Source organism: Lactuca virosa, chromosome 5 (genome assembly GCF_052849685.1).
Source record: "Lactuca virosa cultivar CGN04683 chromosome 5, Lactuca_virosa_CGN04683_v6, whole genome shotgun sequence".
In the NCBI taxonomy this organism is placed as follows: Eukaryota; Viridiplantae; Streptophyta; class Magnoliopsida; order Asterales; family Asteraceae; genus Lactuca; species Lactuca virosa.
The window spans coordinates 124,774,174-124,788,344 of record NC_136430.1 but is presented as its reverse complement, the minus strand read 5'-3'; the positions used below and the strand labels follow the sequence as shown (position 1 = coordinate 124,788,344).

General features: G+C 44.0%; 1 protein-coding gene and 1 pseudogene across 1 annotated transcript; both read right to left on the bottom strand.

Annotated features, from left to right (window-relative positions):
- Positions 1-5,111: 5,111 nt before the first annotated feature.
- On the bottom strand, positions 5,112-6,267 carry LOC145111714 (NADH-ubiquinone oxidoreductase chain 6 pseudogene; annotated as a pseudogene).
- Positions 6,268-6,390: 123 nt separating this feature from the next.
- LOC145115383 (Cytochrome C oxidase subunit II-like, transmembrane domain-containing protein) lies at positions 6,391-10,261 on the bottom strand. Its single transcript, XM_079051673.1, is given in 3 exon segments — positions 6,391-6,806; positions 8,229-8,546; positions 9,874-10,261. Coding segments are annotated over 3 exon segments (783 nt in total). The 5' UTR covers positions 10,256-10,261; the 3' UTR covers positions 6,391-6,723.
- Between the last annotated feature and the right edge of the window lie 3,910 nt (positions 10,262-14,171).

Below are 14,171 nucleotides of genomic sequence, written 5' to 3'. Positions count from 1 at the left end.
AAGTGTCAACCTACCTTACTTATCGAGAAGGGGGTATTCTATTAGATTAGTAAAGGAAAGCACTATTCTTAGTTGGTGGTCAGTTTCTTTGGGGCAAGTTTTCAATCTATTTGCTGCAGACCCAACAATTTGACAGGGATTTTTCTATCATATCAGCTCACTGCTTCATACCTGAAGGTCTCTGCACTACTTTCCAGTCATTAGCATTCTCAGTCTTTTTAGGGACCGCTTTCTTTCCTTCTTCTTCTTTAGAGGTTGAGTAAGGGTTTGGGTATGATTCGGGCAGTTGACAGTTGAATGCCCCGCAGTTAAAGCATTTCAAAGGTTTCCAAGGCTAATCCACTTTGATAGTTGGAAAGCAGTCAAGAATAAAGTAAACCTCTAAGTAATCTACTGCCCTAACTAAACCACCAAGAGCGGATAAGGCAAAATGGTGTCAGCACCCACTCCTGGGCAAAAGCATGCTAAGGGCGCAACTTATTCCTTCAATAGCAGATTTAATAGCAAAAGAAAAGAAGCAAGGAGGCTGTCTTCTTTAAGCGAGCGAATGACTAAGAACTAAGAATGGTGCTTTGCTTTACTAATCTAATAGAATACCCCCTTCTCGATAAGTAAGGTAGGTTGGCTGTGCTTGGGTCTCCTTCTCTTGTTGAAGGCTTTTCTACTTCTAATAGAATCTTCTAAGGTCATCTCCTCTTCAGCTTCTGAAGTTACCACGGTCTGTCATCAAACCTCATAGGCTAAAGAGAAAGCTAAACAGGGGTTCAAGATTGAGTTCATTGGCCCTCGGAAGTTCGAGCGAGTTAAGCTTTCTTTCCTTCGTTTATTCCCTAATCCTCTTAACCGAGTAACTTCCATCCTCTGGCTTTCTCCAGTAGGTTGCCTCTAGAGCAGTTAGTCTAGCATTTTCAGGTGCTTATATAGGATCCTATGTTCACATAGAGAACTTCTAGCTTTCAGTCCTTAGTTCAGGATCTCTACCTTTAGAATAGAATGATCATGCCTATCCCTCTTTGGCTGGCTTGCTTTGCTTCGCTTGACTTTGATTTAAATAGAGTTCGAGCTCTGAGTAAGCTCTTGCTTTGATTCACTTGGTGCTCTAAACTAAAGGGCTTGAAACCAGAGCTTTTGACTTAAGGCTTGGTGACAGGCTTGAATCACGGAGGGTGACAGATCAAGCAGTTACTTTAGCTGTTGAGGGATTAACTTTAGCTCACTGATCCGATGTGATTGAATTCCCTAGGAAAGAAGGCAACTAGCTGAGGGTGAAGGGCAACGAATGCGAGAACAAGGGATGTCCCACTTTGACTGTATTCAAAAAGCAAGCTAAGATTCATCAGAAAAGTAAGTTGCTTTCGGACTAGAGGCAGCTGTTGCGGGTTCAAGTGCGGCTAAATCAATAGGACCGACCGTCTGGGATAGGCGGAGTTGGTAGGAAGCACGGTTGGCGATAAGCTGTTACAGGTTTCATTCTTTCTATTCAATAAATATCTCTTCCTGTAAATCAAATAGACTAACAATGTAGGCACCCGTATGGCCCATTCTCTTGCTTGTTAAGTGAAGCCCATCCACCATCTATGTTAAGGAAAGGCGATCCATCCACCAGCCCCAAAGGTGATTAATCCATTCCTTCATTCTTAGGAGGCGGGCTTTCTTACCATTAAGTTGGGTGGTCGCAAACAAAGATAGGGGAAGGAAAGACACTCAACTGCTCTATTCATACTTTTTTCGGCTAGGGATTGCTAGTCTGAGGCGGTGAGAGATATGGCAGAAAGGGGGGTGTCCTGGTCGGTTCATCGGCTATAGACCAATTCGTAGAGCATTCGTTGACCTCTCCTTAGGGGTCCCAGCCCTTGTGGCCCCACAGCCTAACATTGATTTTTATCTTTAGATTTTCATTCTAGATAGAGCAGTAAGAAGGATTTCTTATGCAAGCTTTCTTGATGAAGGGTACCTCTTTATAAAAAAAATTGTAATCTTCCCTTCCTTTTTTAATGGATTTTTCTAGCCTCAATGGCTATAGCATTCATTTGATAAGATAGCAATCCAATCGTAAACCGTAATCAGTGACACACAAAAGCCAAATCATAAACTTCGGAGCAAGTTCAATAGTTTTCGAATAGCTTCCGTCGAATTACGCTTGATAATAATTAATGGAGTGGCAAGCAAGAGCAGAAGGAGGAAGGTGAGTAGGGTTGGTGAAATGATGCAAAAAAAAGGCATGATGAGATCTGAACCCCTACCTTGACTAAGAGAATTAGGTTATTCTTTTGTTGTTGGTCTTTGGTGCCTATCCATCCTATGCCCCGTACGTAGTCTAAATCAGAACTGAAACCTCTTTTATACCCGGAAAAAAAACTTTGATTCATTCCCTTGATTTGGCTATTCATTCTAGCAACAATCGTCAAACACGGCATAGCAACAGCGGCTAGCTACTTCCTTAAGTTAGAAGCTGAGGTAGGACTAGTATAGGTATGAATCAAATCCATTCCTAGGGTGAGTCCTTATGTAAATGTAAGTAGAAGGCAGCCATCTAAGATATGTTACTAGTCTGATCTGGTACGATGTAGGTTGGGGGTTTTGAGTCATAGAGAGTCTGTATTTTATTGGACTTGGCGAGAAGTGTTAAGAGCAGACTAAGCTAAGGAATAAAAAGAGGATTTGGATGCTTATCTTCCTTCCTACACCTAACTTGGCTATCGCTTGTCACCTTCAGTCCCTGTTGAATCGGTTCTATCCGTTGATTTCTGGTTCCACCCTAGGATTCTTCCTTCAGCCCGAAAAGCCAAGCCACTAATGCTACTGCTGCTAAATCAGCCGATGAAGTGCAACGTTACCGGGTCATTCTGTCGGTTTTAAGAGCCTTCGGCAACCGGCAAAGAAAGACCGTTCTGAGTAGCAGTAACAATGCTCATAGCAAGCAAGAAAGATGGGGTAAAAGTACCAGAAAGACAAGTTTATAGAGTCGGAGAGCTAGTAGAGCTCATAGGTTTCTACCTGTGACTAACTTAGTGTGCTTTTGGTAGCTGCTGCCATACCAACAATCTATTTTTCGTAAATAAGCACTAGCATTACGGTGCGAGATCTACCAAGCTAAGCTCAATCACAACCCACCGGCTCAAACAAAGGCTGGATCGGTTCATTGAACGCCAACAAAATATAGCAAGTCCTCTAGCAAGCCAATTCCTTTCTTCATCGCCTTCGACAGCTAATCACTATCGTACTCTCGGTACTTACTATTTGAGTACTGGTATTGGATTCTCCTTCAGCAGAAAGATGGAATTGACCATGCACACTGACTCCTATTCAAGATATGGATACTAGACTGTCCTGCATATGAGACGGATTGTTCTTCTAGCCTACATCGACGGGACTCAACTCCTTACTCTCTTCCTTCTATACCTATTTGAAAGTCAAGAATAGCAGACTTGTTCAACTATTTCCTTACTAGAGCAGATACTTGAGGACATAATGCAGCCCGTGTTACTGGTGTGTGAAAGGATAAGCGGTAGTGCCCCACACCCGTGATGTACTTCCTTGCTTTCAGGTATATCTCCAGATAGATAGGGTTTTCTCTCTTGTTTAGTTCTTCTCACTCTTTCCTCTCAAACGGCGATACCTTAGCAGCATTTGGCCCATACCAGAGTGAAACTCCCTAACCAGATTCCGAAACTAAATGAAGAAGAACTCCTAAACGCAGAAAAGACACCTGTAACTGCAGCTACTTACTTGGCTTTCATCACTCCTTATACTTATTCATGAGGCTTCACTTGGCATAGATGCCAGGGCCTTGTTCTGACTTCCGAGACTCATCTATCCTATTACTGAGAAAATTCCCTACTTGGAGTGAGAATCCCTTTATCCCAAAGCAGCGGCAGAAGCGGTTTGATCTCTTACCTTTTGCTCATATCCCAGAGACTCGTCTGTAGTTAGTTTCTCATTCGAATATGAATAATCAACAAGGGCACCTTCTCTCTTTACCTTTACTGGCATTAATGACAATGCAGGGGACGCAACAACAGACTCTTTCCCCTCAATCGCCGGGGGCTATTATCCGCTCACTCCCTTGCTTTCAGAGAACTCCCCCAGTTATAGATAGATAGTCAAAAGGGGCTTTCTTACTCACAGGATTTCAGGATACTCGTTAATGCCTCACTCCCTTCTTCTACTTCTGACATTCTACTTGAAAGTCTGATATCCGTTAAACTAGGTTTAGCTTGAATGTCTTAGTTCACATATTCTACGACATTTCTTCTTTACTAGAACTCTTTTCTCATGACGTGGTTGGGAACGTTGTGTCATCTGTTCGTTTCGATTCAAAAAGTTTAACTTCAAACTAACTGGGAAAGCAGAAGCGGAACATACTTATATAATTAAGGTACTTCCTTACTTAGAGTGAGAATACTCTTTATATGGAACTTATCCCATCCGAGTACTTATTTGACTTACTTTACTAAAACAGCCTAAGCACCTTTCCCCGGGATTCTTCATAAAACCAGCTTCAGCAGCAAAGACTTCTACTTGAGGACAGTCTACCTTTGGTGGTGTGAGATGCTATTCTTTTATACGGTGGTGTGAGATGTCATTAGACTTTATCATATTCATTTGAATTGAGCGTATTGTAAGACTAATATGGTAAGTCAACCGAGCGTGGGGAACGAACGAGCGTGGGGGTGAGATGCATGCAATTGAAGCAGCTACCTGAAAAGCTGGGTTTGATTGCCTTAGATACCTTTGGGTTTAGCCTTGAGGAAAGACAACATATACCAAGAAAGAAGAGGTTGGAGGGCTTGACAGAGATGCGCGGGATGCTCCGGAATGAGCAGAGATGCGCGGGATGCTCCGGAATGAGCCTCAACAAAAAATAAGGAAACTTCCCTATCTAGTTCAAGTCCTAAAACAATGGATACTGGAGAAGCTGAACGAGAAGAAAGAGCCATATCCCTAGGGGCACCTTCGATCGATACTGCCTTAGACCCTTCCCTTGTTCCTAAACCTGCTTATGCTGGAGAAGCCCTTACTTCTTCAGCTTGAAAGACATCTCAGGAAAGAGCTACTTCAACTGAAGAAATTCATTTAGTAGCGAGAACCCTTCCTACTCGAGAATAAGGTCAGGAAGTGAAGCGTTTTTTCAGTTTTTCTTGAAAAATATAGTAAGTGTTATGCGGGGGTGGGGATTCAGACCGATGAGGGGCGTAGGAATTGCCCTTAACTGTCTGGAAGGTTGAAATAGCTTTCTCGGGAGCCTCCGGGAGGTCGGGGTATTCAATCCCAGGATACTCAAGGAGCAGGTCGTCGTATCCCAGGGTTTCTACTAATACATCGTATAGCGGGTCCAGGCTTGAAGTTCTACCAAAAATGGAATGGGACAGTCATTCGAAAATGAGAAAAGAAAATCAGGGTGTCAAAACATCTATATGACCAAGATGGCCATCTCACGAATTGGATTTGAACCAATATCAAGCTACTTTCCTTTAGTAGATCTGTCATCCCCCTCATTATAGTTCTCCTAGAATCAATAGCATTTCGTCAGAATACATCCTGTCTTTTCACCTTAGTAGTCCTATGCATAGTCTGTACTATAGCCCCAATCATGGCTATTAATAAAATCAGACTAGGAACCAAAAACCAGACGGAATAGTAGGTATACAGTAAATTGCCCAATGTTTCCAAATTAGTCCAACTTCGTACCTTTCCGGCATAAACCATATATCTCAGAGAGGTCGTATTTCTTTGGGTTGGTAGTAATGGAATGCTTTCATTATCTAAAATGAAGAACATTTCCCACCAAAAGATCAGTCCAATAATACCACTCACTGGTAAATAGCGCAATACTTCTTCGTGAATCTCCGCTATTTGAATATGGAACATCATAACAACGAATAGGAATGAAACGGCTATAGCTCCTATATGAACTACTGGGAAGATCATAGCGAAAAAGTCGAGACCTAACAAAAGAAGTAAACCTGAAGTGTTGCGAAAGACTGGGATGGGAAACAAAGCGGAATGTACCGGATTTTTAGCACGTACAACCATCAAACCAGAGACCAAAGTAAGGCTCGACAAAACAGAAAGTATCATAGTACGTCGTCCTTCCTTGAAATGGAACTTTCATGTTGGAGCAAGAACTAGCATGAAAGTCGATCTATTACAACCAGCGCGGTTGTTCGTATTTCATTTTCTTCTTCCAAGCCCTTCTTTCTTAGCACTGAGTTACTTACGGAATCTCAAATCTCTCTCGCTTCTTCAGCTTGTTCCTGTTCCTCTATTCGGGATGGGGCAGGCAGCCCACATACATGAAGAGAAGAATAGAGAGGGGGTTATCCTGCTTAAACTTGGGAAGTTTACTACTGGAAATTGGGAAGGGCTATAAGTAGGTCGTTTGCTATTCCTATAAGGGCTGCTCGCCTTTATACGGCTTGGCTTCGCTATCGCTTCTATGTAGTGTAGTGGTCGACCTAAAAAGTCGTATTCCTGCCATGCCTATTATCCAGTGCTAGAAGCTTCGCCAGAAGCGAGCAAGACGAGGTCGCTCTGCTTCGTAGACAAGGCTCGTTCCGTACTTGACGTACGAGCTCGTGTAGTACTCGCCCCTATCTCTTCTCTAAAGGGGCGCACACGTGCTGTCTACTAAATGAGCTCACGAAGCGATCTGGGAGCGAAGCCTTCAATTTAGTTGCTTCCCCCCTTTTCTTTTCCCTCACCCTACCCTTTCATTTCCGCTTAAGCTTCCCCGGTTTGGGGGATTAATTGATTGGATACCCGAGAACCATAATCTTTCCTAGGAACAGCTTCTACGACGATAGATAGGGGTCAGGTTTGTTTGCAATCTATGGATCTCTCTGTGTAGTGGTCAGCCTTCTAGAAGCTTCGCCAGAAGCGACTAGTCGCTTCCCGAATGCCCCTTTCCTTCGCTACTAGGAGTGTCGCTAGCTTACTTCATTATATTCTATAAGCGGAGCGACTTGTCGAGTCTATGAAGCTTCGTAGTTGCTTCCCCCCCCCTCCCTTTTTTCTTTTGCCCCGCCATGCCACTAGATACATAATGACCGGCGAGTCGGAACATGTATGAATATAACCACGCGGAGCGCCGTACCGACCTATCGAACGAAACGAAGAAAGAGATCATTGAGCCTATTTAGCCGAGCGGAACCCTTTTCAAATAATATATATATATATATATATATATATATATATATATATATATATATATATATATATATATATATATATATATATATAAAATAATAAGCTAAGGGGGCTGGGAATCGCAAGAATTGAAAAGTCCTCCATTGAATGGGATGAGAAAGACAGGTTCGGAAATGGCCGGATTAGCAGGAGGAAGGGCGGCCCCACCCTGAAATAAAGGTGTACGTACATAAATAAAGAGACTGGTTATGGCCTTGATAGGGCTCCTTCCCATCTATCTTGACCGGGAAGAGGGGGGAGGCTCTTGCGGAAGCCCTGCCCGCCCTTCTCTATTCTATTTTTAGGATCCCTCTGAGGAGGGTTTCCGGACTCATAAAAGACGGCTAAGAACAAGACTAGGGTCAGTAGTCTCTGCCGTTGCAGGTCCTTCTCCTTCCGCTGAGATGGCCCTCTTTTTTGTTCTGTTTGTTCACCGCGGCACGAAATCATGAAGAAGCTGGAATAACTCAGAAAGAGAGTGGCGCCTAGCCGTTGAGAGCGTCTGTTGTCTTTGTAGAGGAACAGTACGCTCTTGGACTGGCCCCCTTCGCATGACCTAGAAATAAAAAGAAGTCCGTGCTACTATAAGGCCTCTAAACTCCTCCCTCAGGACACTGTTGCGTTGCCCATGGGGACGGGCTAGCCCTCACTTCCACAGGTCCTTGGTTCGACCTCCTAATGAGAATTGAGGTCCTTGTGCAGGCGTCTCATCCCTAAGACTTGTTTGCTCTGTATGGAGTGCCTCGTGGTTCCTCGAGTGCCAGCCACAGAGAGGAATGCCATCAACTAGGGCGCTATTGGCCACTAACCACTCGCTCGCCAGACGCTCGGGCTCCGCGTTTCAAGTTCGTTATCCTAACCGTATCCTCTGCTCCACCGGGAGCCTGACCCCTTCTTCTATCTTATCTACTGCCTTGCTCCTCGGCTCCATACTACTCCATCCGCTCGCTGTAATAGCTTGCTTCTTGGGTGGCTCGCATCCTGGGTGGTGTGGCTGAGCCAGAGTGGGCTCAGCACTCGGCCTATCTTTCCGGGCGCACGCATAAAGGCATGATTAGTTCCACAAATCTCACTGCACTGACCATAGTAAACTCCTTCTCGTTGTATTGAAATACAGGTTTGATTTAAACGACCAGGTACAACATCACATTTTACACCTGGGAAAGGTACAGCCCAACTATGAAGTACATCAGCAGATGTTACAATAATACGTAGATGACTTTTGGCTGGTACAACCAGTCGATTGTCCACTTCTAATAAACGTAATTAACCCAATTCTAGATCATCTTCTGGAATCGTATAACTGTCAAAAGTGAGTGACTGTTCATCGGAACTGTTATAGTCCGAATACTCATAAGGTTGGGTCGACGCCCGTCTCCCCCCAAACTATACTTGCAAGTTTCCCCGCAAAAAGCTCTCCACGCCTACTCTTAGAAAGAAGACTCTTTTTCTTTAGTTAGTACCGACCGTAAGACCCTTTATGAGTAAGGGGAATCGAAGGTCGGGGAAAGTTTATTGGCAACAGGGAACCCTTTCTCACCCAGTCCTACCTACCCTATGTATTCAGGGGGGGGGGGTTGGAACCGAAAAAGACCTGGTTCCACACATATGAGACAGGCAGAAGGTATGGGACGACCAGTTCACCATGGAAAGCGAATTCGATCCTATAGTCGTCTTCTTTGTTCGAGAAATGCACAGTGGAAAGGGATGCTAGTCGGCTCGGAGAAGTTGTAGGCCCCAATAAAAAATATCAAGATTCCTCACCTATCCTGTCAGGGGCCCAGTTGAACGCTTGAGTATAGATTCCCTATGCTCATCGGCCGAGGCCGGCCGGCCCGTAGATCTGGATCCATCCATAGACCTGACCTGATATCGTTTGTCCAAAAAGAAAAAAAATTTGGTTTTTAGTAGTAGTTCATGATACCTCGAATTCCCACGTTCCAGCTTGCATTATGCCAACAAGTCCCACCCCCAACTCTAGCTGAGAAGTTGAGTCACCCTTTTTTTTTTCAGAAAAAGAATCGAATAAAGAAAGAGATAGTCTATATCCTGTATCGATCATAGGATCACTCTATGAATAGGTAAATTCTCTGTGACCTCCCACCGTTTACGACATCCCTTGCTTCTCGCTGCGAACGGCTCCTCGATGGAAGAGTAGAAGCGCTGGTCCCCTTCGGTCAAGTTGCTTGTACCTGTTGTTACCTACCGTAGGACCTCCGTCCCCGAAGTGAAGAAAGAGGAGAAGGAACAAGAGGTTGTCCTCTCCCGGCCCAGAAGTTCCGCAACTACTACCATGGTTGTTGCCAACGGGGATCCCCCATTCCGAAAGGTTACTGGGCCGGCCGTTAGGTCCAAAGTTGTATGCCACAGCTATGGTGCCGATAGATTCACTACTTCAGCGTCGTTATCGGACATTTCAGGCTGAGCATCTATTTCTCGTATATCGCTCCACACCGAGAAGAGGGATGTGTACCTCCAGCAACAACAAGATGGAACCATAGGCTTCTATGCTGGGAGCATTTCGGGGTCTAGGTCTAACCATCTCAACTCCCTATTTCTGGCATGCTATAGTTATTTAAGTCTCTCGACGGCGGGAATGGGAGATTACCGGTAAGCCAGATGCTTCACGAACCATATTCTTAAGGCATTTCGTTGCACTTAAATCACCCTCGTGAAGAGGCGCACTCCGATACCATTGATGTCCAATAGATTTGATAGTAATGGCTGGATTTACTACTACCTCGTCCATTGAGTATAAGAGAGCAAATGATGGTATAGCAATGAACATCGGGATGATACTAGGAAATATGGTCTGAAGAATCTCGATAGTAGTTCCATGAACAATCCTTTGCGGGATTGGATTTTTTTCTTTTTGGAAATGCCATAAAGCGCGAACCAAGATCCGTGAGACGAAAACCAAAATAAGAATGAGCAAGAAAAAGATATCGTGATGTAAGTCTATTATTCCTTGCATCATAGGTGTTGCTGCGTCTTGAAATCCTAATTGCCATGGTTCCGCTGCATCACAAGGAGCAATTGTGAGAAATAGCCATTCTAGAACAATCATTTGATCTGTTTCGCCGGTTGGTCCAACCAAGAAAGACATGGGAATTTTGGGCGTCAGATTCTTCTTCTTCTCTTACTTACGATATTTCAAGTTGGATGAACAGATCGCTCCTAAAAGCAAGCAGCCGTGTGATCTTATATACGATACCACCAGACGCGCCCCAGTTGCAAGCGAGATCACCCTATGGACCTTGTTGAACTAGATTCCCTGCTAGCGAGAGCGGCTTAGAAAGATAAAGGAGCACAAACAAGGGTTGTTTGAAAATGAACAGGTAAGCTAACGCACTACTTATTTTCTGCCTACTTGCAATGTAACTACTCCTGAGAAAGACTCAAACTGAACTAGTTGAAGCTAACGACCTGCCTTCCCAGCTACTGAGGTAAGGGGCAAAGGATCCACTTGATTCATCACTTTTTTCATAACCATTAGATAGAGAGAGAATCCCACCCGGCCTAGCTATAGCTATCGTAATGCGTCTCGATGCCAAAGCTTCCTGAACCAACTGAAGCAAGGAATATGAGTAGAAGAGCGCTAGCATCCCTTGCTCTCTATCGATTGCTCACCGCCGTCTCATCCAAAGGAATAGAACTGGAGGGCGAACTTCCCATCTGTTCCCGTCTCAATGTGACCATTGATAGCTTTCTCTATTGAAATGTAATCCAGTTCCGGCTTGCTGTTCAAAGGGTAAAAGGACAGAGGAAAAGGAATAGGTTAGAGACAGAGGTTAGGGACGATTACGAGTGCTTGTTCTGGTTCTTATGAGTAGGAGAAGAGGAGATTAGTAGCCCGAGTGAGAACTCCCAAGCCGAATCTGTGTTATTTCAGTAGTCTTGGTAAATATCCTTTCTCCCTTCCTAACCTAACCTTCTGTTTCCCGCGGGCTAGGAAGCTATTTTCTTTCTTTTTTATTTATGATCTTTCTTATTTACCTTTAAGGCATCCTATTCTCCGTTTTGAGTTTCTTTTGGAATCGTCTTCTTTTCAAAAAGATCTTCTCCCTTGTTTTTCCCTCTTCCTATGATCTTGACCTGCAAAGTTATTTCCGAAAGCTCCCACTATGACTAAAAAGCTCCCAATAGGCCGCCCGCTTATATTATAATAAAGTAAGTAGGAAGGAGCGAAAGCTACTCGACCAGACGGGAGAGGCGACCAAAGGAAGCTAGTTCACCTTCTCTCCTCCGTTACAACATAGGTCGTTCCAATCCCGGATGAAAATATTCCAAAACTTAAGTCAAGGAGAAAGGTCCAATTAAAACGCTTAGGACTAGAAAGAAATATGATCCTATCTACAGGAACTCTTCATCATAGATCGGAGAGCTCATTTGATATATCACGAATGCAGTGATCAAGCATCAGGCGGAATGTCTTGCTACCTCTTCCTCCCTCCACCATTCTATAAGCAAATGCTTGCGAGTAGGATTTATCTCCAGAACCATCTTTCTTATGCAATTCGAGGAGAAGCCACTAAACTTGCCTGCACCCTAATTCTTGGTAGAGTTATCAAAGAACTCCCTCGCTTGGCACAACATCAAAGAGATCTACAATTCCAACTGGATCCAATGAGAAGAGAATTCGAACACCAACCCTTAAGACTGTAATTGGCTTGCTAGTCTTTTCCCTTGCGCTTGATAACACTTCTGACAAGGAGTCCGCAATTGGAGGAGGGGCGAATGGAAGTACTTCACACTGAACACTCGCTTACAAAATGGAACAGAACTCTCAGGATTCGAGAAGGACTAGGCAGGCTCTTTAGGGCGATTATCCTCTTCCTTAGACATAAAGTTAGACCCACTAGGTAAATAAAGGAATTACCAAGGTAAGACACATATCGCAATATTACATCTACCTTTGCCTTACCTGCAAAAAGCCTTCACATAGATTTCCTTCCAACATTTTTAGCAAAGGCCCGGAGAGAAAGCATAATCTAGTTAGTAGTCCTACAGAAGCCAGAATCAATCCTATAGAGTAGAAACTGTAACCTATAATCTTGATGCACTCTAATACCTAAAATATTATATGCATATCCTCACCAGGGAATATGCGCAGAAAAAAGCACCTTTTTTCACTTTATCACTGGATTGCGAACTTACTTATCCTTTTGATGAGAATGCCACTACTCTTACTTACTATGTTCAAACCCGCCTATTGGCGTGTCTGGATCAGGTGAATCGCTTGGCTAGATATCTCCTTAAGCGAGATCTCATTAACTCCTTAGTTCCTTAGAAAAGGATAATAAGGGAGAAGAAAAACCCTAGCTTTCTGTCGATCCTCCAACTTGCGTCAGATCCTTTTACCCCTTACTATGCTGGATTGAAAGCGGATGCAAGAGAACTATCAATGGCTGCAAGTAGAACTGCCATGGAACTATATGGATAGCAACTCCCACCAGATGGAGATATCTTAACTTTGATTTCAAGCCTCTGTCTTTCGCTTGCCTAAGGTTAAGGTAAGAAAAAGAGACAGCTACTGGACACTACGGGGACTGTAAGCGATCTAACAGAACTGGCTTGTTGAACGGAACTCAGACTAGAGATATCAAATGACCTAGGGGACTGGACCTCTAGATGTAGCACTGGATGTAAGAAAAAACTCGACTGCCAAAGCAGCACTTAGCACTCCAACTAATGGCCTTAAGACTCTTACAATTGGTACAACTGCTTCAATGGGATAGAAGGAAACTGGCTAAAAGGGATTAGAAATGGACTAGTAAGAGACTCCAATGTAACCTAAAACTAAAATTAGAACCCTAGGAGGGGCAACTTCCACTCTTTTTTTCACTCTGTTTTTCACTCTTTCCATTGTCGTTTACTTTACAAAGCGAAGGAAATCTAAAGGTATGCCCATTTTATCGAGGAGAGGAATTACTAGCTCGCAGGCTTAAAAATGAGAACTTCCTTCCTTGCCCTCGAACCGACTATCCAACGACATGGAACACTTAGCATTGGCCTATCACTCAAAATCAATTTTATAGCACGCCAACAGGAGGGGCTTCTCTTTTTTCTCCCACTAGATAGCTAGCAGAAAGAATGGCAGGACGAAAGAAAGGCTTAGGATAGCGGGAGAGGGTGAATGAAAGAAAAACAACTCAAACTTCTGGCTCGCAAGAAAGGCGAATAACTGCAACTGAATCGACATAGACGGACTTCTAAACTTAACACAACGCTTACCTTATAACTTGACTTGGGAGGGGACCCAGCCCTCTAACGTTGCATGAGGGGTGCAACGGGATGATCTCATGGGGCTGATTTATTAGAGAATGATGTTAAGTAGCCCTCCAACCATCGGCATACCCTGGCCCGTCAAGGTGCTTCTAACACCTTATCGCGTCAATTGAAGTCCGCCTTATTGTTGATGAGGCCATTCGATCAATCGGCTCAACCGGATGCGGAAGGGTGGCGGTTTACGATCCTATCTCAACTTTACCTTACCCCCTCCCACCTTCCCTTTTCGCTTCGTATACTCCCCTTTCTTTTAAAGGAATCCCTTTCTTCTCGACTGGATGGGAGGCCTTACCTGGTGAATAGCCTTCCTTACCTTAGGCTTTACGAGGACTCCTTTTTTTACTTCTCCTTTTAGGCAGTTCTCTCTCTCTTTCTCGACTTGCAACTCACTTTTACCTTTAGTCCGCTTCAAAAGGGGTGCGAACGCTAGGTTTTGGTCAGCGGCTTTCCTCAGCCTCAGAGCCGACAAAAGCTTTTTTCTTGATTTAGGAGCGAAAGAAGATGGATCCGTTTAAGAAGAATAAGCAGCTATTTTATCCACTATAGTTCGACTCGAAAGGTCTTTCAGTGACCGAGTTCAGTGACCAAGGCTAGGCAACAACTCACTAGTCGAAAAAGACGCAGCTAGTCTTGGGATCAAGGCTTCTTTCCTTTGCTGAATCAGGAATAGCCGACTCTAGGTAAATGCTTTTCCC